The sequence below is a fragment of the Ammodytes marinus genome (assembly GCF_949987685.1).
Source record: "Ammodytes marinus genome assembly, chromosome: 24".
Taxonomy (NCBI): domain Eukaryota; kingdom Metazoa; phylum Chordata; class Actinopteri; order Uranoscopiformes; family Ammodytidae; genus Ammodytes; species Ammodytes marinus.
Window position 1 is genome coordinate 12,132,270 of NC_137228.1, and position 25,698 is coordinate 12,157,967.

Below are 25,698 nucleotides of genomic sequence, written 5' to 3' on the forward strand. Positions count from 1 at the left end.
TGCATTAGGACCCTGAGGCAGCTCTTAAAATGGTAATACAACACCAAAGAAAGTCGTTAAACCTCTCTGAATAGGCAGCCATTTGATTATACTCCATCCACTTTTTAAATATTCGTTATGTATTTGTTCCCAGAGAGACAATTCATCCAAGACTGGGTGAAATGTCTCCGGTCTAGTTTGACAAGTTCTAAGAATGTCAATACTATGCAGAGAGTAAACATGGGGATCAAACCATGCACTGTATGCTGATGGATATCTATTATTTTACTGTGTACGGGCACTAACCTCCTTCAGGACCAAAATCTGGTCTGCTGCCTTCAGGTACTGCAGCTGGTGGGTGACGAGGATTCGAGGCTTGTTCTTCAGAAGGCCGCAAATACACCTGATACATGGATAAACAATGATTGTGTAAGCAATGAGGCATGTAACCTAGAGCAGCAACATAGAGAGATGTACTATATATGTGGGTTCCTTTCCTAAATATAGTTATGTTTTCTGTATTGTCCAAGAGGAAAGGTGAAACGGAAAGAGTGGTGCCAGTTTCAATTGTCTGCCTGACACTCACAGCACCGCACCTCTTCCTGGCTTAGTTCTGGCCTTTCAAACGCTGTACTGTTTTTGATCTTTCTCTGTTTTCACTTCACATGCATAGTCCAACACTATTGAATGAGTCCAATAGAAAGCTAAAAAACAAAAGTAAAAGGCTACATTATGTAACAGTGCAGATCCACTTCCGTTTGTCTTTCTACATCAACTTTCTCCTGCTGAGACCGGCTGCTGAAGGCTTTTCCGCTCAAGCTTTGAAGCTCTTGAACAGAGGGGAGTTGACCAGACCATTTTCCTGTTTGGTTGATCAAATAAATCCTCTTTGCTGCGAGACCTTACCATGCATCCAGTGTTTCCCCTAGAATTGTTTTTAGGCCCGGTGGTAAAAGCTGATAAAGAGTATGCGCGCGGCGTGCATACCAAATTTGTAGTAGAAATTGACCAAAACTAACTGTATTATGGATGAGCCTCTTTTGACCGCCCGCTACAAATCAGGGCATAGGGTTATGCCTTCACATTCGGTACGTTTGTACATTTTGTGTTTCCCTCAGGATTTTTTGAGACTGCTGGGGGAGAATGGACCTGCTAGTGGGGTCTTGGGGCATGCCCCTGCGGAAGAAAACCTTTACCTTTTTAAAGTTAAATGCATCAAACTGGTGCACTTTGAGAAGCTAAATCTGATTTTATTTTTTTTGCTCTGTAAACAGCTGTCATATGTCCTGCCTAAAACAATTTTATGGAATAATTTGGAGACACAAGCCATATAAACTATTGAAGAAAAACACATAGATATGAAAATAAAATACAATAAACACGAAGACCTAATATAGACAGGTATATCCTGTCTAGTATTAATTTCTGGAATAATCTGGATCATGAAACATTTTCTTTAATTTATCAAATATTCATTTAAAATAAATGAATTAACCTAGGCTACACATCATGATTAGCCTATCAATCAAAATGTGTGCAAAATAAGCAACATTTTGTATTCTGACCCATTATATTGTAGCCTAGTTCTCAATTTAAAACATAAAAATAAAGTAGCATTGAAAATACCAAAAAATAAAGCTTGTAGGGCTACTATAGCCTGCAGTTTTCAAGATAACTTGCTGCGCTGTCTCAGCTGTTGATACAGATTGGTTGCCATGGCGACATAGCAACTTTAACTTTCTAAGTTTTGCTCATCACTTTTTCCTGTTCAACTCCCTGTTACTGAGTCCTAAATATCTCCAGTGTAGCCTATGCCATGGACCTATAAAGGAAGGTTCTTTCTCGTCAGTTTCCCTGTTTGACATGTGCGCTCCGAATGCACACGTGCATCGCGCGGCGTAGCGCAGACAAAAAATAATAATAAAAAAAAATAATATTTTTTTTTTTTTGGCAGCTGTTGGCCTGGCGGGGGGTCCCGTTGGCCTGGCGGGCCCGCCAGGCCTGTATAATGGTAGGGGAAACACTGCATGCATCTCTTATACCTGCACATGACAGCATGTAAGTAAGAATAAAACCCTCACACACCTGGTTGTGTCACACATATGGCGAGAAGATGCGTTAACGTATGAAACCGGTAAATCGCTCACTGTTCAAAGAGGTGTCTCCCGACCTCAGCGTCCACAGCACTTAAAGGATCGTCCAGCAGGTAGATGTCTGCATCCTGATACACGGCCCTGAAATACACACACAATATTTGATTTGCATCTACTCACAGCATTTAGGTACAACACCATATGGAAGGGTACTATCTCAGTTATTATGCTAAGACTAAATTATTCTAGGGCTGCAACTAACGATTATTTTGATAATCGATTAATCTGTCGATTATTTTCTCGATTAATCGATTATTAATCGAATAGTGTTTTGGTCCGTAAAATGTCAGAAAATGGTGAAAAATTGATACATTTTCCAAAGCCCATGTTGACATCCTCAAATGTATTGTTATGTCCAAAACACACAGATATTTCAGTTTACTGTCATAATAGGATTAAAGAAACCAGAAAATATTCACATTTCAGAAGCTGAAATCAGAGAATTTGGAAATGTTTTATTAAAAAATTACTCAAAACGATTAATCGATTATCAAAATAGTTGGCGATTATTTTAATAATCGATTAATAATCGATTCGTCGATTAATCATTGCAGCTCTAAATTATTCCAATCATCACACACTGGAAAACCTTCTTGGCTTCATTGTGTGCCCTCACCTGGCCAGGTTGACGCGAGCCTTCTGTCCCCCGCTGAGTGTGGCTCCTCTGTCTCCGATCAGTGTCTGGTCTCCGTCTGGGAGCAGCTCCAGGTCCTGCACACAAAAAGATTCAACTCAAAAACTAGAACATACTAGACACTAGAATAATCAATGATGACACTTTAATTAATCCGGATTTCCCTCCCCCCCAAAAAAATAAAAGGGACAGATGTGTTTAAAAACATGTGAGGTTACGTCCCAGGAATACTTCCGTTTTTTAATGTCACAGGAACAAAGCTTCAACAGTCCTTTACAACAGTTACAGTGTTAACGCACCAGGGGCCTCATTTATAAAGCTTTCTACGCACAAAAACCTTGCGTAGACGGCAGAAATGTGCGGTCAAATGTGCGGTGGCAAAACGGTGGTATTTATAAAAGAATTCTTTGCGTAGAAGTGTGCGTATTCCCACGCAAACTTTTGACCATGCGTAGAGCTCACGCAAGGTTTTGCTGACTCGGGGAATCAGCGACACTCAATGGCAACACCACGAAATAAAGCTCTGTCATCGGAAAAACACACATATCCTTGGCACCCAATATATTTCATCAATTATGTGCGTACCTATTGTTGCGAATATAGGCTACTGTTGTCTATGGCATGCAGTAATGATGTAGGTTGATTTACTTATCAAGTAGGTCTATACATATTTTGATTATATTTTGAAATTGAATCTTATAGTTCTACTCTATAATAATATCATATACGTCGGGAGGTGTGTCCCTGAGTGGCCAGCGGGAGAGCAAATAGTCTATATTTTAGGCTGTGTGTAAAAAGTAGTTTTGTACAAAGTTAAGGCCAACTATATTAATTAAAACTATATATTTCGTTAGATAAAATCATGTTATGAATTTAGCAAATTATTTTATGCATCTCTTTCCCATAACAACTAACCCTCGAAGTTTAAACTAGCCTATAATCTGACGTTGTTGGAAATGTGTTGATCTATGGAAGGGAAGCAATGCTTTGGAATATACTATAGGCTAATGCATTATTTCACTTCTCACAACACATTTTATATCGTCCTACATATAGGCTAGTCCTACAGTTTCGCTAATACGTGATATTTCATGCAGTACAAAGTTGGGCAAAACATCTTAACAAAGACTATAACGACTGTGCCAATCATGATATGTGATCAGCGCGCGCGTGTGTGTTTGTGTTTTTGAGGCAGTTACAGCGACGCATGGCACGGGCTTTCTTCCTTCCCAGTCGCTTTCTTTGTGGCCGGTTACCTCCCTTTTTTCCTCATGTCAGTCAAAATTCCGTGCTTATTAAGTGCGTCATCATATTCAGGAGCTATTTAGCATTCGCCATGTATGGTAGATTGTGGGATGAAACTGGGAGGTGAAGTGGGATGACACCGGGCGGAGATCGTCCGCGCACAAATCACCGCAGGTGGGTAATTATAAAGGGAAGATTGCGTGCAACTGTGCGCAGCACAGTTTTATAAATCTCAACTTTTTTTTTGCGCAGCACATTCTTGGCTTTGTGCGAACGCAATGTTTTGGGAAGGTTTCTACGCACACCGTTATAAATGAGGCCCCAGGTGAGTCAGCACATTGCTGTTCAGACAGTCATATTGTTACTACATTAAAAGAACGACCGGGTTTATGGTGTATAAGTCACACATTAAATGTTAGGAATTAAACTATACAACCACAATAAGTCCAATCAAAGACAATGAGAAGTCTCCATAAAGTCATTTATTTTGTGGTGGTAGGTGGTATTTTTTTTATATTTGAACGATAAGAATTCTTTCTGCCCAATTAAAAGTGGACAGTCAAAGGACTCACGTGGTAAAACCCAGGTCTGAGTAGTTCCCAACTACTCAAATAAACCAATGAACAACTCAATTCAAACTGACATGCCTGGGTGGGGTAAAGACAAAAATGAAAAGAAAAAACTGCAACAAATTAGGACTATGCCATATAGCAGCAGTGCGATAGAAGTGGTTAACGGTGCCTTTAGCCTCTACTGTGGAATCTTGAGTGTCAGACAGCCATTCACAGAAGGCCAACGGGCAGGGAAAAAGCGCTGCTGCGTATTAGGTCATTGCCTCGGGGCCTGAGGAGTGAATGAACAGCACAGCTAGTCTTTACAGCTATTGTGTGCCTGAGGTTAGCAGTGTACCTCCTCCCCAAGTGCTCACAACGACCAGAGCCAGCCATGGAGCCGGCAAGAGAGCAACGTCATGACGTCACTGTAAACGTGTGTGTACGTCGCCCGACGCCGCTGCTCTCGTGGCTAACGCTAAAGCTAGCGCTAGCTTTAAGCACAACAACAGCGGCGAATACGTCTTATTTTTACACGTGTTGGCTCTCACTTTATCTGTGTGTGTGTGTGTGCGTCTCGGTTTGTCGCGCTGCTCGGCTCAGTGGGCTCTGTGTTTATATGTCCATGCTGTGAAGGTGCTGCCTGCTTCAGCGTTTACTTTCATGTTACTTCAAAATAAAAGCCAACTCACGTTTGTCCAGTGAAATGCTAATGTGAAGCCAGTGAAATGCTTTTAATGTGAAGCCGCAGCCTTAATGCTCTATTTGTAACTTAACTGCTGCGCGCTGATCTAAAGATTGTGTTTTTCAATATAGAAAGCCGTGTCTCTGGCATTACCGGTGGTGACACAAGTTTATTTTGCTAAAACAAGACCCATACAGCGTATTTTTGCCGGTCAATTTGATCGCTACGTTCGGTAATTATGTTATGTTTACGTCTCGTAGTAGCGGTGTTTTTAAATATGGCGGGCATGAGGTTTGAGTTGGTCTGGTTGGTCAGGATAATCCCTCCCCCGGCCGCTGGCGCAAGCAGTTCTTACCTCAAACCCTGCTCAATCCTGGGGTTTGAGTTGAACCGGTTTTTACAGCCCGGAGCCGGCTCTCTGGCGTTGTGAAACCAAAACACTGGCTCTAGCTCCGAACTAGCCCGGAACTAGCTCCGATTTTGCGGCGGTGTGAAAGGCCTATTAGAGGGGCTGCATCTCCATCTACGCAATGAAAAAATGAGTGTTGGGTATAATACAACTTCCTGTAAAAACAAGTGGGAAGACTTTGCTTTGCCACAAACGCATTTCAGCAAAACAACTATCCTATTTTAGCTACAGGAGTTAAAATGTTGTAGTTATATTTTTATACTTTTATTTTAGTAATAATTTAAGTGATGTCTCACTCTCTTTAGGGCGCAGGCTCTGATGACTCTCTCGTACATCTGGGGGTTCATGGTTTTCCCAAACAGGATGTTACTGCGGATGGTTCCAGGAAAGACCCAGGGCTGCTGGGCGGCGTATGTCAGCTGACCTTTGACCTTCAGCACCCCCTTCTCGTCGGGCAGCTCTCCCAGGATGGAACTCAACAGTGACGACTGGATAGACATAGACAAGCACGGGGAAAGGAAAAAAACAATGAGCCTGTTTGATGAATTGTGGGAAAAATGTACCCAACCTTTCCTAAACCACGACAAAACAAAACCAGTTTTGAACTCTGAACTGACGACATATTAGATATCTGACCTTTCCAGCTCCGACTGGTCCGATCACAGCCAACAGCTGATTTGAGGTCAGACTTAAGGAGATGTTTTGCAGAGACGGAGCGTCCAGACTCTGTGGGAGAAACAGCACATATGTAAACACTAGAATATTATTCATTCAGAAATTATGCAAACACTATATGTTGATATGTACGTTTTCTTCTGTCACACAAGCAAAACGGTGGATGGCTTTATCTAGACAATTGGTTGAGGGTATTCCCAGTAAGTATAGCAGTAAGCACAAGGGATCAGACCTTGTCCCAGTAGCAGGTCAGATCCTGGATTTCCACTGAGGCTTCCTTCTTCTCCACCTGCAGCAATGCATCGTTCCTTTTCGTGATCTCATCCAGCATCAGGAACTCCTTATCCATTAAAGATAAACAGAATAGAGTCAGTGCCAAGCTCCAAGGAATTATACAGAAACACATAACCCTAACCGTTACTTGGTTGGTGTGAAATTACTTTTCAACATTCACATATCTTTAAAAAGAAGAAAAATATAATGTGGGAGTTTATAGATTAAAACCGGATTTGAACCCGTGGTCTGCTACTCCTGAGGACTGAGCCTCTATGGGCAGGCGCTCGAACCACTACACCACAAGCGTGTCCCCCCCCCTTTCCAATACTTAACCACAAGTTTAAGCTTTGAAACCTTAATATTAAAGCAGTGGCACCTCACCTGAATTCTGCGGATGCTGACGCGACACTCATACATTTTCTCGATGGCATTGGGGAAGAAGAGAGTGACAGTGAGTCGCACAGACGTGTACAGCGACACTGTCACAAAGACGCTGCTAGCTGAGATGGTGTTACCCAGCAGGACGTAGAGGGTGAAGGTGACGAAGAGGATGATCTTGCTGGCGCAGAAGAAGGAGGCCATGTTCAGGCCGCGCAGGTAGGAGCTCGACATGATTTTGGAGATCTCCTTACTAAAGACGACAGAGAGAGAGAGGTTCCAACAAGCTATAAGAGCATCCCCTTTCAGGCAGCAACACACATGAATGGTTGGCAACTTAATATATGGCTTCAAATTCCCTTATTATAATGCAGACGTGAAGGGGTTGAATCTTGCCAAGAAATCTAAAATCGCCTTTTAATTAAAATCGCCTGCACTATGCAGCAAGACGACAACAGACCTCATGTTCAAACAATACTAAGTAGTAGTATCATGCCTGATTCCAATTGGTGAAGGTACTGTACTGACATGCCTGCATTTGAAATATTCTATAGACACCAATCTATATAAGAACGCTCTATGATAATTAGACAGATTTAATTTATGATCCGGTATAGGGCCCGACCGATATATCGGCTGGCCGATTTAATCGGCCGATTATAGCACATCTACGAAAATCGGCAATCGGCAAAATGGCCGCCGATTTTTTTGCAGATTAATTTTTTTATTTTTTATTCCAGCAATCATGTTGATGTTTGGAGGGAGGGAGTTCCAGAGGGTTGGGTGCAGTTACATAAAATGCTTAATGTTCTGAGTTTAAAAATGCGTCATGTCACTTTAGACATATTTGTAACACTTTATCTATTTTTAGATAATGCATATTTCAATAAATAAAAAGTTCCTGTACACCTATTGACAGTAACAAGTATTTATATATATTTAAGGGTTCAAAAAAGTACATTTTTTCAATATATATTTATGGGATTTAAAAAAAAAGAAAAACGGCCGATTTAATCGTTATCGTAATTTTTCTCAGAAAATAATCGGCATCGGCACCCAAAAATACATATCGGTCGGGCCCTAATCCGGTACCTCTTTAACTGCCTTCTTTGATCTAAAGATATCTTGACTGTGAACAGGAAATTGCAGAGCGTCATAACCCTTTTCATGATTTTACCTTCTGACCTCAGAGACCAGAGCAGCGAAGGGTTTCTCCCAGGCGTACATCTTGATGATCCTAATCCCGGACACCACCTCATTCATTGTGCGGATTCTGTTGTCGGTCAGAGTAGCCGTCTTACTCCTGAATAAGAAAAAGGAGGAAGTTTTATTGAAATGCTGCAGAAATACAGTTAAACACAAAACAAAAACAATGTTGACAACTTTAAAAATGACTTTGTACGCAATTACAAATGGGTACTGATTTTTACACAATGTAAGCATTTTCTATATCCATAAGGCCACATTTACATAACAGTAACTAATTCAATGGCACTTGTAAATCAGGTTTAACAAAAGGGAGCTACAGTAAATGTGTAACCACACAGGTGGAGTTCTTTTTGTTTTACAAATATTTCACTTGACCCTTGTCCAGTGCGATCTGTACAAGAAGCTTCGGGTTCATTGATCACAACAACGGCTGACATTCTTAAAATGGACAACAAAGTTTAACTTTCACACAACACACAATTTTAATGCATTTCTCTGAATAACTTCCCACACACTGGGAACTATAGCTTCAGCCTGAGTCTTTTTGCATCATATCATGGAATAGAAGAGAAAAGGAAAACACACACACACACACACACACACACATAAACACACACAACCCCTCCCCCAGAGGTTACATTATGTAAATTTGCTTGGTAACCCCTCCTCCACTAGTGATGATATACTAAAACTGCCATGAGAACAAGGTCATAAAGAGGGGCATGTATGACCATCTTATCTAAAATCCAAAATCCAGTCAGAAAAAACATGCCTATTTTAGGTGATTGAGACATCCCAAGTTATTTTAATCTGTATGACTGGAGAGCCTGCCTTGTCTGCTGTCAAGGGCTGAAATCGCTCTATTAAGATACTTCAAATGTTATCAGTCGGAGATTAAACTGAGCAAAGCGCTTGGTGTTGTAAAAACACTTCCGCTTTTGTCCAAAGGTGCCGCTAGAATCAACAAAATCTGCAAGCTCTGCGTAGCTACTTTATATAAAAATTAGATTTACTAACCCTCACTACATTATTTTTTCTTCTTCCCCTATACACAATAAGACACCAAGGCAACGGTTTAAGATTGGTCTCCTGCAAACTATTTAATAAAAGTGAAAGAAAAAAAGGTCATTTTGGTGCAAAGTCAAGTCTGAAGCTAACTAAGGATTTATGTGTGCTTGTTACCTGAACTTAGAGAAGAGCCTTCCGAACAGGGTTTGCACTGGCATCAGGAACATGAGGATCACCATGCCTGCCAAGCACGACGGGCCGATCTCCACCCACAGCAGGCCCACCACGGCCGCCGCCTGCAGGGGGCCCACCCAGAGGTAGTGCAGGAAGATAGTCACCTGTTGAAGAGAACTAATGAGCTGTGTAGTGTATTTCGTTATGACACATTCTAAGATTACTGATAATCAGGAGAGGAGCAGCTCTCGTGGGTATATATGTGTGCAGGATAGGAGCGTGGATTGCTTAAGTTGAGGAAGCCAGCAGGCTGATCTGTAGATCATTCAAATTGTACACAATCGTTTTTTGGCTACAAACACTTTAACTTTTTATTGGCTTCGTTTTCACTGCAGGATGAGTTTTGTTGTATTAAATAAAAGAATTGTTCCTGAAGACCTCCTCATCTGCCTCAAACTGTGTCTTCTTCCATCATCCTGCTACCAACGTTCTGAGTAAAGGCCGGAAAATATACTGCAGCTGTAACATCATGAGGAACGCATTGAAAAGCAGGACAAAACTGACTCAATTGAATCGCACAGTGATCACTAGGTCCACATTCAGAAGCAGGCTTTTTTTTCTTTTTTTCTCCAAATTGGTAGATTCCCTCCACAGTTTCTTTCAAAAGGATTTAATCTTTAAACCAGCATGAGCAAGCATGACAGGGTCTAATTAGCAGCCCAGTGCCAAGAAAATAAAATGTGCCAAGAACCTGTGGAGTTTTCACAGCAGGCTATCTGACCCCTTGATTAAAACGAAACTCAAAACTCTGGGTTTGGTGCCACAAAAGTCACACTAGCTAACAGGTTTGCCAGTGTTTCTCACTGTATAGTCTGTTTACGGTCAGGACTTACGTGAGACACTGTTACCACAGGTATTTAAAAATAATATGTCACACCCATCAAAACAATACAACTTTTAGCTAGAAACGCTCACAGGCTGCCTAAGGGATGACTTGCAAAATTACGTTTAAGAGTGCATTCCTCACCTTAACACAATCACAGTACACCCCCCCTTTCCACTAAACACATAATAACACGATCCAGTTAACAGTCCCAGGAGGCTCTCAGTCATCTCATCTCATTCACAGCTGGTAGAACATCTAGAATCAGCTGATCGGGGCCCACACCACTCAACCTATTTTAACAGTTGACAGAGGTTTGACTGCTGCTACAAACACGACCGAATTGTTTCAGTGTAAGCTTAGTTCCCTGGCTGAAAAAACATTAAGCAGGCAGATCAAAAGCTTTCTAAGCGTGTTATTGTTTATTATAAAAGCATAAAATGTCACGTGCGTCATCAAACTTGTTGACGTCATTGGAAAGAAGGTTGACAATCTGGCCTGTGGTGGTCTTTCCCATTGCCGAACTGCTGAGACACAGAGCCTAGACAAAGACAGGAATTGTCAAAAGTGAGGCAGCATCAACCACAAATACTTCAAATCACACACACACACACACACACACACACACACACGCGTGCAAACAAACACACACACACAGTCCGTTCAACCTGAGCTAAATGCTGTACAAATCTGCAAAATACCACGTTTAATTTGTCCAATTAGGATATGAAGTGACTGAAGTAGTCCATTTCGTGGACGAGTTAGAATAAAAGCTAGGTCTAGTCAGCAATTCTGGAGACTTGTTGGCAATTTGGTCAAAATCTGTAAACATCTCCTCACGATCCCGCTACCTGTCAGTACGTGTGTGTGTGCTGAAAAAAAGTACGGACAGGTTGCAGATGGTGAGGAGATATTCAGTGATTTTGACAAAAAGTCCTTTTGACAACAAACGTTTTCCAGGACCACTGACTCCACCTATCAATGAAAAACGAACTAGGGAGTCAGTTTATTCTATTTTTTTCTATGACCAAACACATGGAACAAACACATTGAAAGAAGTATTTCCACCTTACAGTCAAGAACAAGAATTCTGGGATGACATTCACTACCCTTGACATGTAAATTGAGCAGCGTTCAACAAGAAATAGGCAGAACCTTATGAAACAGAAATGTGCCGTCCTCTTACTGACCTTGTTGTAGATCATGTGACACATGGCCACTCTGATCTTCATGCCCGCTCTCTGGACGTGGTAGAAGTAGAGGTGATGGAGCAGTGCCAGGCCAATGGTGCAGATGGACAGGCCAGCTGCGTAGCCCAGGGAGTCGTACAGAGCGTTCTGGTCATTTGGGTTGTAATTCTCAAAGTACTGAATCATCTTTCCCAAGAGCACCGGCTGGACCACTTTGATCACCTCCTGATATGCAGGGTAGGATATCAAAGAAGTTTAACGTCATGACACATACCATTGTGAGAGTGGCCGATTATTCACAAGGGTTTTAAATGAACAATTGTTAAACCACTGCATGTTCAATCAAAAACAGTGTAGTGTTTTCACCGTGGAACTGAGATGAAATTCTTACAATTTCTTACATTTGTTTTGTGTTAAAAGTATTCTGCTGGCAACCCACTAGAGTAAATGCTAAGCATAGTTTCATACCTGGTCTGGTATTAATTCTTGTAAATATTGATTTAAAGTGATCTTGCATGCTTTGATAAAAAGAAGATTTTCAATTGCACGTTAAAGCATATTAGAGCCAGAGATAACACACCACATTCAGCTCATTTCCAATTTCCTAACATACGTACCTCGACAAGGGTTAACAATCCCAGCACTGAATAGGATTTCCAACAGCACCTGATGATAGATTTGGAGAGTCTAGGTTTGCGCAGCTCTTTGGTGGCCTTTTGGACTTCCAGTTCCCAGTATCTGTCACATAAAGGTAGCATGTTATTTAATGCATGTGTTCTTTGAGCAATTATAAGCCATGCATTCAAATGAGTCAGGATTCGCTTGTGAGGTGGTGATAAGTGCATAATCATAAATATTCACCCCTTTCACTTAATGGCAATGTTTGCTATAGGAAGAGCAGTGTTAATTTCGTAGACTAAGACTATGACGAAAAATATTCGTCAACGAACCTTTTTCACACACGAAAACTAAATAAAAACTAAATAAAAAGGCAGATATGATGACGAAGACTGAGACGAATATAACTGACACTATAGTCTACGAATAGGAACGAGACGAAACTGTTAGGGCGGGACGAATGGAGAAGAGATCCAATCAGAACTGTGGGACAAGTTGGGAAGAAATCCAATCAGTGCAAAGCAGCGAATGCAACCCTGTGTCGGTGAAAATCGACGGGAGAACTAGTCAGTGTGAGCGGGTGGAGTGAGACGCTGTGCAGAAAAACTCTGCGGTTTGATGGACAAAATGATAGTCAGGGATATCCTGCCCGTTAACGTTGTCTATGGGAACGGCTAAGTTCAACGATCTGTTTGTAGTAGGCTGTGTTTCGAGCTTGAATACACAGAGCCATGTCCCCAAACTGACTGCGCAACTATATAGGAAATGAACTGTGAAACTGCCGCCTCCCTCCGTTAGTTTCTGTTTTCACCCGAGTAAGTTACAATCAACTCCGACGCATGGACAGCGTTCAATTAAAACCTCTCATTTTATTATCAAAAAGGCTTTGATGCAAAAGAAGTCCGAACACACACAGCGGCAGCAGTGTTGCTTAAAGGAAAGGCAATTGCTCAATTTTATCAGCACGTAACTGCTTGCTGCTGCTGCTGCCCAGGGGCGGCCTTAACGATCTCGGGGCCCGTTTCAAGACCTAGTGTGGGGCCCCCCACTTATTATTTTTATTTTAATTTTTTTTTAAATAATGCTTCTGCATGCTCCCCGCAAAAAGAAAAAAGATTGTGGAATCCAGTTGGTTCATAGACGGATCATGAGATAATGGGCCCCCGGGCAAAGGCTCTTAAAGTCCCCCCTCCCCCCTATCCAGTCAGGTACACTGATTGTATGTGAGATTATTACGAATTAAATAGAATACATGTTTTGTATTACAACCATTAAATCTGTGTCTGTATTAAATATTCAAACCTTAATACCATTCAATGAAGAAAAACACTTAGTCGACAAAGTCTGCTTCAAATTTAGTCAACTAAAATATGCTTATATTTAGTTGACTAAGACTAGACTAAGACTAAAAGATTTCAGATGACTTAAATAGGACTAAGACTAAATGGTGTGATATTCAAAAGACTAAGACTAAATCAGAATTTGCTGCCAAAATTAACACTGAGGAAGAGTAGTATTAGTCAGGCAAGTTCTAACATGTGGTGCTAATTTCATACATTCACAGCCTTGATTGCCAATGGAAACTGCTTGAGTAGTTCTGGAGTTTGTAATGATCGTCTGCTGTAAATAGGATGCAAACTTTACCACCTTTCGAAAACAAAGCTGAAACTTTGAAACTAGTCATGAGCTAACAATCATCATAATAACCCTTAAATATTTAACATTAAAAAGATATAAAAGGGTAAAGCAGTCATTTGTATGCAAAAGTAGGAGAAAGGCATCTATAGGTTATCATTTTTGTGAAAAAAAATTGTTGACAATTGCCACATTTAACGGACCTGCGTCATATACATCCAACATAAACACCATGGCAAAAGGTCAAACTTTACAGTTAACATTTGTACCATTAAAGATTCAGGTCTTCTGGTTGTCAAAAACATCCAAAACAGACAATGTGATATCTCAGTACTTTCCAATTTCCCTCACTTGTCTGTGGCACTCGGTTACTACTGAAATCTTAAGTCATAGTTGTTGCCTCCTTTACCTATTCCAATAGAGCAGTTCAAACGCAATTTGTACCAGCAGTCCAGCACTTTAACACCCTGCACAAGTGAAAACCAACAGATAAGCATTTGTGACTAAAGGGGGCCTGGATGCCTTAAGGACAGGATTTTTACAGTCATTTGGCCACAGATAAATTCACATTTCATCGACAATTTAAAGCGGCAACGAGTAACTTTTAAATATCTTTTAAACAGCCTCATGTTTCCTCTCATAATCATAAATTACCTTTAACAGCAAACGAGACCATCAGTGCAAAGAAAGACGTTTTTATATAGTTTTTATTACTGCATTTGATCTGGTCGTACACCCAGTCCGATTTTCGGTTCACGCGTGCATGCTCTATGGTCACATATCCGTATTGATCACAGATTTCAGTGAGGCGCAGGAACGCGATTTGAGAAGCATATCCCTCCAGGTGAGGGAAGGGGAGCGGGAGCCTTGTTTGAGACAGTTGTTTGTCGTCATAATGACCGATAACGGGGCTGAACCATAAAAGAAAAAAAAAGAAAATGCAATGAAGAAAAGCTAAAAGTGATAGTCGGGCGGGAGGGCGTTGCCAAGCAACGTAGCCTATACACAATTTCACGCAGCGAAACTAGACTGCAGTGTTTACTCCTAAATGAATGAGCGGTAGCCTACTAAAACAAAGTTTACTTTGCCTCACCAGCATCATCAGATGACCATTATTCATGGGAAATAGTCATTATTTACAACATAAAACACATTACCTCATCGTGATCCATACTAACTAACTGCCATCTCTCGTTCATTCGCTTTGTGTGAGGACACGGGGACTCGTTCAGCTCCGTGAGAGGTGACAATAATGCATCAACTCATTGCAATCAGGTGTGTTTAGCACTTACTGGCATTAGTTGATGCTGTGTCACCCATAGACTCACGGAGCTGAAAAGAGTCCGGTGCCCTCACACTTTCAACACACGGACACGCACCATATTGCTTCCTGATTATTTGAATCTTGCACGCCTGCACGAGCTACAAAACAGCTTCACGACAGCTGCCGTCGTAATAATAGTACCGCTTTTGTTCAAAGGTGTCGCCAACGTGCCGACTTACTCGTAGTAGCTTTAACAGCTGACATTAACCTTTTAGATTAACACTGAAAACCCTTGTTTGACCATGAAACAACCAAGTAATCAACAACCGCTTGTGAAATTCAAAGGCTTACCCGTAAATGTCAACATTTCCACACTAAATAACAGACTGTGTATCTTTTGTAGCCTTGATGTTTACTTTGGTTTATCTCGGAAATAATATGTTTGTTTGTGGTCAAGTTTGTTCTGGCACATGTTGCACAGAAACTGAGCTTTACAAAGACTGAGTTGTAAGTATACAATAAAACATTAACATGAAAGAGTGCTTACCAGTTGTCCATCATTGCTAGTTAAGTTAAAATATCTCAAGCATTAACAGTGTACGGCACCCACCTCAAAGCGCTGGAAATGTTTGACTTTAGACTACACATGGGTTGTTAATGAAAAAAAAAAAAAAACGTGCAGTTAAAACATTTTCTTAGAAACTGCTACTTGTTTTTATAGGAAACTGAATATTGACCGTCATATTTTCAGATCCAAGTTTGGGTAAAAGTGTTTATAGAGCAAAGGTTCAAAGGCTCCCTGAGGAGCCACTGATCTTTCCATTATCAAATATTCCCCTGATCTACAGGTGTTAATACACCAACAAAAGGCAGGGAAAGAGAGGACTGCTTGTTAGTTGACATGGATGTATACAATGCTGGATTCAAGCTTCAAAGAAAAACTCAGCTTTTCATGTAAAGAAAGCATACACATTCATTACATTTGTTAGGCCTTGGTTATACACACACATAGCATTTTGTTGCGTAACGTGATAATCAATGTGGTCTAAAGTCATGGAAGTGGGCGGATCTACCAACACCAATAAAGGACGTGCTGTGAATTAGGGGTGTGCACGTGTACACGTGTAAACGTGTAAACGTGTAACCGTTTAGTAAATCATAACCGTTTAGGAAAAATCAATAAACGAAAACCGTTTTTTTTTTTTTTTTTTTAATTTCAAAGTTTTTAAATATGTTCTGGAGACACGCATTTATTGATTTTACATCACTAATAAACTAATTGGGGAGGATAAAAGCTAGTCTGCCGAGAATCTGTCTGTCCCTCGGCGAGTGTGTGTGAGTGAGTGTGTGTATCGGCGCACACACACACACGGGGAGTCGCCGTGCTGGGGCTCGACTCACAGCCACGGAAGAGAGATGAAAGATAACCTAAATATTAAAGTTACTCGGTTGACGTGAACTACGCTCGTAAGTAGCCCGAACTTTATAACACCTGTTCAACATGCATTTAACGTGGACATGTAGAAAGCGATAGGCTATATTAATCAGGAAATTAATGAAGCGCAATTATGACGGCGAACGTGTGTGTGTGTGTGTGTGTGTGTGTACCATGGACCTATTATAAGAGGTGTGTAAACGAGCGTAGTTCCTGTCAATTGTGTGTTTACAGGCGAACGAACGCGTGTGTGTGTGTGTGCGCGCGCGCGCCTACAAGACGGCGGGGGCACGAGGACAATGACGTCACAGTTAACCGTGTACACGAAAAAAATTTTGTCGTTTACACGGTTAGGCATTTTTGTAAACGTTCACACCCCTACTGTGAATACAAGGAGCTCATCTTCAGGGAACTCTGTGGTGACAGAGCCGTTTTAAGATAATCCATCGAGATGGCCTCAAACATCTTGGATCTCCTGATACACAAGAAGACAGTATGTATCCTCTTAGTTTGCTGTTCTCCTCTGTTGCTTCTGATATCTACAGCAGCAGTTTGTTCTGTCAAGCTAAAGATTAATACACTCTCATGAGAAACTATATAAAAATAGCAATCTTTGCACTGATGGTCTTGTTTGCTGTTACATGTCATTCATGATCATCTGAGGGAAATAGAGACTGTTTCAGAAATAGACTTATAACTGACTAATAACTGTGATGTGACTATTACACCGTAAGTACGGCATTTCAAAACAATACTTGCGATAGTGTTCTGGGTTGTTTTTCGGCAGGCCTTTGTCTCGCTCTACCTTTTAAGTTCCTGCCCCAGGTTCTCCGAGCGGTCCTCCGTGAGCACTTCAAACATGTCATCTTCCTCCAGCCTGCGTTTGTATCCGATGCTGAACAGGGGATTGAGCCACCTGAAGGAGAAAAAATCAGAGGGAGACACTTAGGAGGGCGAAAAATTCAGATCATCAACCATTCTAGTGCTTAATACCATAAAATGCATCTGCAGCCAAACACACTTTGGGTTTGGCGTCACTCCTGGCTCTTTAAAAAAAAGCTATGAAAAGTATGGTGAGGCAAGAAGTCATGGTATGATGTGTGCTGGAGGTCAACAGAACACTTGTAAATGAGTAGCAAGCAACTATTGTGTGCTGCCTGTTAGATAGAGAGGCTGCACACACTTTTCCATTGGACACTACTGTAACCAAAGCAAATGATTCAACAGGAAACTACTGTTACATAAACGCACAGGGAAGCATGGAAGGAAGAGGGGGTGCTCCTGACCAACTATGAAGTCTTGACCTTAAATACAGTCTGTGGTCTTCTTGACTGAAAGTGAAAATGAAACTTTTTATTTTAACACAATGTGGAAACGGGATGCACTCGGTCGCGTTTTAACGGGACACTTGAACACTGGGGAAAATTTCATCGTGAACAATGGAGAATAAACGTTTTAAGTACGGACACACACACACACACACACAGCATCTCGCATCACTACTTTGAATCGCGCGCTACCATTAGCTAACAGCGGTAACCATCCGGGACACTTTTTATCGACTTACCAAAAAAAGACCTTGGACAAAAAGCTCGCCGTCGCACACGGGTTGGTCTTATCAGCTTTCTTCATCTCCTCCATGGTAGTCCCGCAATGACACGGTAGCTCCCCCTCGACTTTCTCCACCTCCAGAGAACTCCTAGCTCCGGGTTAAACAGCGTGTTTGCGGCAGTCACACACGCCAGGACTGCAAGCCCTCCCATGAAGCGTTACGTGTTCACTTACCAAATGCGAGGCTGACTACGTCAAAACATATTGAAATCAAGCCCGCCCTGGAGGTTCCTGGTTGGCTGGATTTATTAATCGCCGCATGCTATTGGCTGTGCGCACAGAATTTACCGTGTATCGGCGTCGTGGGAATGGAACTACATATAATGCCTCAGTTTTACAATATCACGTGAAAGCCTGGTAAACATAGAACAGACTTTTTTCTTTTTTTCACAAGGCACATTAATATGTAACAACATATATTCAACAAGTAAGTATTCATCAGAAATCAACAAATAAGCCAACACAAAGATAAAATGAATGAGTCACTGTGCATTTAAATTAAAATTAAAAACATAAAGTGAGTGCTGTCATTTTGTAAGGTAACCTTTGCCATTTAAAGACTATATTCTGTCTGGGTAAAATATTAGGTGAAAGGTGTCCAAGTAACCTCCCTGCTTTGTGTGTGTGTGTGTGTGTGTGTGTGTGTGTGTGTGTGTGTGTGTGTGTGTGTGTGTGTGTGTGTGTGTGTGTGTGTGTGTGTGTGTGTGTGTGTCCTGCAGAATCCTTGTCAGAATTACTCAGCAAAATCTCGAGTTCCCCTTCTCTCTTGTCTTTATGTCACACACACTCGTGCCGCCTGACTTTCTCGTGATAATCTTACTATGTTTCACTTCACTTATATTAAAGCAATTCAGGAGTTAGGCAGTTTTTCTAATCATTACTCTAAATGACTACAACAAATTCCCCCCCTTTTGAGCTAACTTTTTGTTTGATGGCGCAGTCACTGTCTTTCTTCTCCCTTGAACAAACACAAATGGACATGTGTGACACACACACACACACACACACACACACACACACACACACACACACACACACACACACACACAGAATATCCTATGAATAAAGAGCAGGCTATAGATAACAGGTGCCCTCTGACACACTGCAGGTGTTTCCTGCACTTGCATAAAAGACCTGGGAGAGTATGAACACACCTCTCCTTCTCCTATTTCAATGTCAAGAAGGAAACTTTGAAAAGAAATCAAGTCACATAACTATTATCCTCACACTGACCATGTAATGATAACACACCGGTGCGGCCTTGGCCCTCACTACTTGCACGTTATTGTTTACTCAGCACCGACTGGGGTAAGGGCCGAAGGAGAGAACGCCAGCAGGAGATTATTCCGAGAAGCTGAACTAACGCCCAATAACATTCATGTCTGCAAAAAAATCAACGCTCCTTTTCCCATGCTGCCCCAGCCCAGTGATAGGCTAGTAGGCCAAGATTGTCCCCATCACAAGTGCCAAGATCTTTTTCTCCCTTCAATGACCACAAACGGAATAAGTCCTCACCTTATATCATTTTATTTACACTTTATTTTTGTCTTATTGTTTTGCAGCTAAACAAGCCGCAAATAAGCAACTATGGGAAAAACATAGCATGCACACTGCTCAATTTAAACAATTTTTAACAATATAGGCCTACTCCTGTGGAATCTGCACACTGCGAAATGCCATAAGTCATACACACGTCATACACAAGTCATACATCTTTATCAGCACTGCCACTTTAAACAAGTTTTTGTGTAACTATTGTTTTCAACTTGGGACATTTGTATGTCCTTCACAGATGTTGGTTGTTGTAGGGTAGGCTACTGTTTCTTGTCTATTTCCCTGTTAACTTTTTTTTCCTTGTTTTTTTTTAACCTTGGTCTGTATGAAACGTAATTCAGTTCCCTGTAAACTCTGTTTATGGTAAATGACAATAAAGTTGAAGTTGTAGTCGAAGTTGATCATGTCCTGTACTGGCCTAATATTAGTGATTTCCAACAAATTAGAAAGTTTAGATCGCCGGCTTATCAGATTGACGAGGAGTCATCAACAGGTTAGCACCAATAACAAACAGTTCCAGCTGCTTCCCTTTCATTAGCGGCTTATCAGGATCAGGGTGCCCTCCGAGATTGCCCGGCAACGGTGGCCATGGAAACTCGCCATCCAAGGCCTCAACTGTCAAGAGACTTCATCAACAATGCCCTAGGTACCATCCCTCTGTCGTTAAGTGAACGTAAAACACCTGGGTTCTAATCTCCTGAAAGATTGACTATGGGAACACTGTACCTGTCCCCATTTCATGACCCCAAAAAATGGGGGCAGCTTCAGTGCAACACTGTCGGGAAATGTTTTGAGTGATTATTTGCACCCAGAAAAACAAGCCCTCTTTCTCTACAAACACAGATTAGATTTAATCCTTGTTTTTTTTTTGTTTTTGTTTTTTAAAGCTCTGCGATAAAAGATTAGTATTTTAATTAGTCAATGCCTCGCCTCATTCTGCTTGGAGTATTGATCATTCTTTCACATTTGCAAACACGTTTTATTTTAGGCCTACCTGCCTTTTCAATAACCTTTTTAATTTAATTTCTTGTGATTAAATTTTTCCTCTGACTCACCTTCCTGTCCCTCTTTGCCCTTTCCCTCCTCCAAGCCTCCACTCTCTCTCTCTCCTTCATTTAAGACCCATTGCTCAAAGTTCAGGCCTGTTGTTATGTAAGCTGCCCTCAGTGAGCTGAGTTAGGACCCATAAGAAGCTGCTAACTTTCTAATGAGCTTGTTTCTCTTCTAAATGTTTTTACTAAATATCTTATGATACAGTAACCCAGCCCACAGGAGTATTTCCTTTTTTTTCTCAGATCAATTGCTTTAACTGTGAATAACAGTATTTAATTAAGAAAGTCTGATGCTGTCAACTTGTGCCAGGGTATGTAAGCCCATTATTATTAGAACTGCAGGCACAATACAGGTACAATATTCAGTTAATAAAACTACAAGCAGAGAAATGAAAGCTTGAAACACTTTCTCCTTCCTGCCACTTGATGGAGCCGTAACGCTGTGAAACACCTAGATTTTTTGTCGTCACCTCATCAGTGGCACTGCCTTTATTTAGTGTTTCTTCTATAATAAAGACTTGAAGTAATGGAATGCTAAGTTACGGTACAGCATTGTGCCAAAGCGCAGAGAATCCAAACCTTTTGAAATTAACTGAAATGTTAAAAAAGGGAACAAATAACATGCATTCAATCCGTGAACCCAAAAATCTCAAAAAATCTCCTATCTCGGTTCCCTCATCTTGTGTGCCTAACCTGTCAAAGACTTTTCAGATCCTTTTTAAATTACAGACTTCCTCCTCCTGCAGATCCCCTTCCAGACCCTTACATGCACACCGTGTGGAGTGATGGCCAGTGTGTGCACTGCCGCCCGAGCCCTCCCACCACACAAACCAAAATATCCAACAAGCGATAGTGCACTAGTGAATGATATGCACTTAAGTTGCATTGGTTTTCCGGCAGAGATGCTTGGCTGACGCACCTGTCCAACCCCCCACCTCCACCTCCTTCCCTGGCACACCTGGGGGAAAGATCTGTCCTCCTGTCCCCGAGTCCGGAACCTCCAAGCCACAGGAAGAATATGGGCAACATGGCAACAGAGATCGTTGGCTTTGTACTCGCCGTTTCTGGGTGGATCCTAGTGTCGTCCACCTTGCCTACAGACTACTGGAAGGTTTCTTCTGTGGACGGCACTGTCATCACCACTGCTACCTTCTGGTCCAACCTATGGAAAACGTGCGTGACCGACTCCACGGGGGTGTCCAACTGCAAGGACTTCCCTTCCATGCTGGCCCTGGCTGGTGAGTTCTGAGAATCTTAGAGGCGGTGTATGGTGTTGTCTTTACAAGGTCGTAATGCAAAGACAGAAATGTATCGTTCTGCCATACTACTGTGCATCTCTGCAACTATCCACCTGACCGAAAAAGCAGTAATGCCCAAAGCTCTCGAACGCCTGTTGTTTCTGGATGAATGAACACCATTGTAAACAAATGCAAATTGGAAACTTGATATTTCCTTTTACGACTCTGGCTTCAGGCCACAAACAACTACAACCGTTAAAGTTAAAAGGCCACCTGAGCGAGGCATATTTCAGTGAATGAGCTGAGCTGGAGCGATGCAAACCTCCTAATGTGTCCTAATGCAGCAATCTGAGAAAGGTCACTTGTCACTTCCCATTGCGTGCTAGTAATAACCATGAGGAAAGGCATTGCTTGCAGAGACTGTTATTCTAGTGTCTAGAGGCAATTTGAGGCATTCAGATAAATGCCATGTGTCGTCACTTAATATACAAAATATAGTTCACATTTTAAACTTTCCTTTTTAGGTCCCAAGCTAAATCTAGGGGAGGGCGTGACCCTATATGATTAAAATTTTAAAGGATTTAGAAGAAATATGTTAGTTTTTGCCAATACTTTTTTCTTTCTTGACTACATTCTTCCACCTCTGGCCTATAATAATTTATACTTTTATAACTTTTTAATGCCACACGAGGGCAGCAAAAACAAACTTGAACACACTATTGACACATTATCACCTTTTAAGTTGTCTCTTTAGTCTTGACATACAGCAGATAGAGCAATATTATCATTAATTTCAGTCCGCTTTGTGTCCACCTGATGAATAAAAGTCCAATATTTAGCTGTTTTTGGACTCCACCAACTCTTAAAAAATATTTGGATCTTTGGCAGTTATTAAATATTTAAAGCAATAGCTTCTGGTTTTGACTTCTGTTTTGGTACGGATTAAATGAACAAGGTATAATATGTTTATTTGTGAACTATAGACCTTTGTTACCCTTGTACAGATAACAGTTTCCGTGTTTTCATTCTTCATGCTGAGCTAAGCTAACTAGCTTGTGGCTGTTGCTTCACATTGAGCGTACAGACAAGAAAGTGGAATCAATCTACAAATCTAAACTTCGTCAAGACAGAAATTAGGGGGGTCAAATTAAGAACAATTTATTTTCTTTTGGCCTTTTAAATGTTCTCAAAACAAGGGTCACAATGTTGGGAACCGCTAGTTCAAAGCTCTCTTTCTCCTCTTCTTTTCCTCTGTCCTGAAGGCTACATTCAGGTGTGTCGGGGTCTGATGATCGCCTCCATAATTCTGGGTTTCTTCGGCGCCATCCTCGCCTTGGTGGGAATGAAGTGCACCAAAATAGGAGGCTCTGAGACCACTAAGGCTCGCCTAACCGTCCTCTCGGGCTTCCACTTCATCCTCTGCGGTACATTTTTATGCAGCATTTGAGCTGTATTTTAGTAAGATGTCCAACTTTGGAATACATTAGTCCTGAACTGAATGACATTATCATAGCTTGGTCTGCTTTGATTTCAGTCGGAATTTGTTGTAGAAATCCTTCTAAATTCCTCTTTGCAGGCCTCTGCTGCATGACTGCATGCTCAATATATGCACACAGGATCACCACTGACTTCTTCGACCCCCTTTTTGTTGCCCAGAAGTAAGTGTTCAGGATTAAAGGAAAGAGTTGCTCGAAAGCGGATCAAAACCACATTCAGATTAAACAAATTCCAGTCATAACCCTCTTTTAAGTTTCTCTCTTCATCCCTTTTTATAGGTTTGAGCTGGGGGCGGCTCTCTTCATTGGCTGGTCCGGATCGGTGCTTTGTACCCTGGGAGGACTGGTTTTCTGTCTATCCATGTCCGAAGGCTTCAGCATCAGGCAAGTGGCTTGATGTCTTCTGACATGCTGGATGCTAACAGTGTTATCCCATCCACATCTGTCATCGGTAACAAGAGGCTTAGAGACAATCTGATTTGGACGGGCCCTAAACTGCACTGAGTTGCTAACTCGATCAGGCAATTTATATAATTACCTTAAATGCAATGGAGGGACTGTTACGGTCGCAAACGTCCCATAATCTCTCTCAACATCTTGTCTCATAATTGCTGAACCCACAAGGCAAATTGTATGATCGTAATTTTGATTAGTTATGCAGCCGTCTGGGGCTGAATGTTTCCTTTGTTGCAGTCGAGTTATACAGACCTATTCCAAGTGAAAGTCACCTTGACTGAGGGAAACTATAGGGCGAAGAATGCAAATTCTCTTTTTGTGAACAGCCTATTATTCTTATTTTATTGATATAGTTACTTACTATCCACTGGAAATCTTTAAATGTATGCTCAATGATACTTTACTAAATGGAGATTGAAACATACAGCATGGTTAAGTTTTTTTTGGTGCTTTATAATTTCTTTGTCTTCTTTTATCCTTTTTTTTTGCAGGGCTGAATATTCCTACAGTGGAGCTGCATCATTTGCGACGACACGCAAAAAGCACAGCAGGACTATCAACGGCCTCCACAAGGAACCAGGGGAACCGTCCAGACAGTTTGGACGAAACGCCTATGTGTAAAATTGGACTCCATCTTGTTGATGATTGTGGAATTGATCACAATATACAGGAAAAGCCAAGGACCACATTGACTTTCATGAACTTCTGTGCCTCTATGACAATAGTGGCTGCAAAGTGTATTTCATCCGATCGTTTTTTTTTTTAAACACATTTTATCAATCCAAAGTGGCCATAATATTCTTTGGAACATTTCTGGCAATGCCCCGTATGTAAGAGATAAGACTGTTTTTCCTTTAAAGGCAGGAAATTTGATTTGGCACAAAACACTCGGGTCACCTTCAACAAGCTGGGCCTTTTTCCAGCCTGTCCCACATTGACTGAAGTGAACACATAATACAATTTCTGTTTTATAATTAAAATTAGTATGATTCAATTTCCATTGCGGTCATTAGATTATTATAAGACACATTATAAGCATGCGGTTTCGAAGCAGTACAATTTTGTAAATGTGACCAAATATTATTTTAATTAGAAATTTAAATAAACGTGAAAACCTTTACAACCTATGATTTGAAGAAATCTTGTCATATTTCCAGAAAAACAGATCATGTGAAAGCATTTCTCTTCTTCTTGGCCTACACTGGTCTGACCTTTTGAGGGGTCACTAGGTCACATCCTGAGCCCAGACATGGCTGTGCAGAGCTGGGGGCCCCGACAGGAGGTTTCCCCTCCTATCAGCCATCCATCTGCACCTAGGAATTATTATCAATAGGAACCCCGGGCTATGTTACGCAAAACCTCTTGGCCCAGAGGTTGGATACTTGAACCAGCTGGAGCAGAGTGGTTGCCCAGTAATTTACCACCACCCTAGCATCCGTAAACAAGTGTCTCAGATGCGCTCTGATATAATGGCGGTATTGTATTGTCTAATGTCTGCATTACATATAGGGCTATAACAATTTCTGCTTATATCTTTGAAATTATTTTTGACGGATAATTTCAAAACATATGGCAGATCACAATAGTTACATCCAAACTGAGTTGCTCTTGGTTCCAAGTTGATATTTTAAAACAAATGCTGAACAAATTAGAAATCCCTTGAAGCAAAATTATTTGGGTATAAGTCTTATCATTTCTAAATTGTCTCTGGTTATGTCTTTAGTGTATTTTGAGGTTCTTTCACATTCTACCAATAATATAAAATTATATAAAACTGTGCACTACCCATTGAGTACACAGTTTGACATCTCTAAGGATTCTAAAAAGTATTCAAGTCAAATATGATGGTGTTTTAAGAATATATTGCTTTATATTACGGGGCCGTGAGAA

At 41.2% G+C, this 25,698-nt stretch overlaps 2 protein-coding genes across 2 annotated transcripts in view; one reads left to right on the plus strand and one right to left on the minus strand.

Annotated features, from left to right (window-relative positions):
- The window catches only part of abcc4 (ATP binding cassette subfamily C member 4 (PEL blood group)), a 32,182-nt gene extending 14,090 nt beyond the window's left edge, over positions 1 to 18,092 (minus strand). Inside the window, exons 1-14 of the mRNA XM_080052760.1 lie at positions 17,969 to 18,092; positions 17,207 to 17,317; positions 12,067 to 12,187; positions 11,450 to 11,674; positions 10,711 to 10,800; positions 9,377 to 9,540; positions 8,163 to 8,288; positions 6,989 to 7,238; positions 6,564 to 6,671; positions 6,293 to 6,382; positions 5,953 to 6,144; positions 2,749 to 2,843; positions 2,127 to 2,213; positions 286 to 382 (exon numbers count right to left, since the gene is read on the minus strand). Of these exons, the coding sequence (XP_079908886.1) occupies positions 286 to 382; positions 2,127 to 2,213; positions 2,749 to 2,843; positions 5,953 to 6,144; positions 6,293 to 6,382; positions 6,564 to 6,671; positions 6,989 to 7,238; positions 8,163 to 8,288; positions 9,377 to 9,540; positions 10,711 to 10,800; positions 11,450 to 11,674; positions 12,067 to 12,187; positions 17,207 to 17,317; positions 17,969 to 18,042 (1,830 nt within the window). The 5' untranslated portion in view covers positions 18,043 to 18,092. The remainder of the gene's footprint in view (positions 1 to 285; positions 383 to 2,126; positions 2,214 to 2,748; positions 2,844 to 5,952; positions 6,145 to 6,292; positions 6,383 to 6,563; positions 6,672 to 6,988; positions 7,239 to 8,162; positions 8,289 to 9,376; positions 9,541 to 10,710; positions 10,801 to 11,449; positions 11,675 to 12,066; positions 12,188 to 17,206; positions 17,318 to 17,968) is intronic.
- A 3,544-nt stretch (positions 18,093 to 21,636) lies between these two features.
- On the plus strand, positions 21,637 to 24,429 carry LOC307269844 (claudin-10-like; the record flags this gene model as incomplete). The annotated part of the gene is given in 6 exon segments (XM_080052925.1): positions 21,637 to 21,856; positions 23,119 to 23,280; positions 23,433 to 23,514; positions 23,632 to 23,734; positions 23,736 to 23,740; positions 24,300 to 24,429. Coding segments are annotated over 6 exon segments (702 nt in total).
- Between the last annotated feature and the right edge of the window lie 1,269 nt (positions 24,430 to 25,698).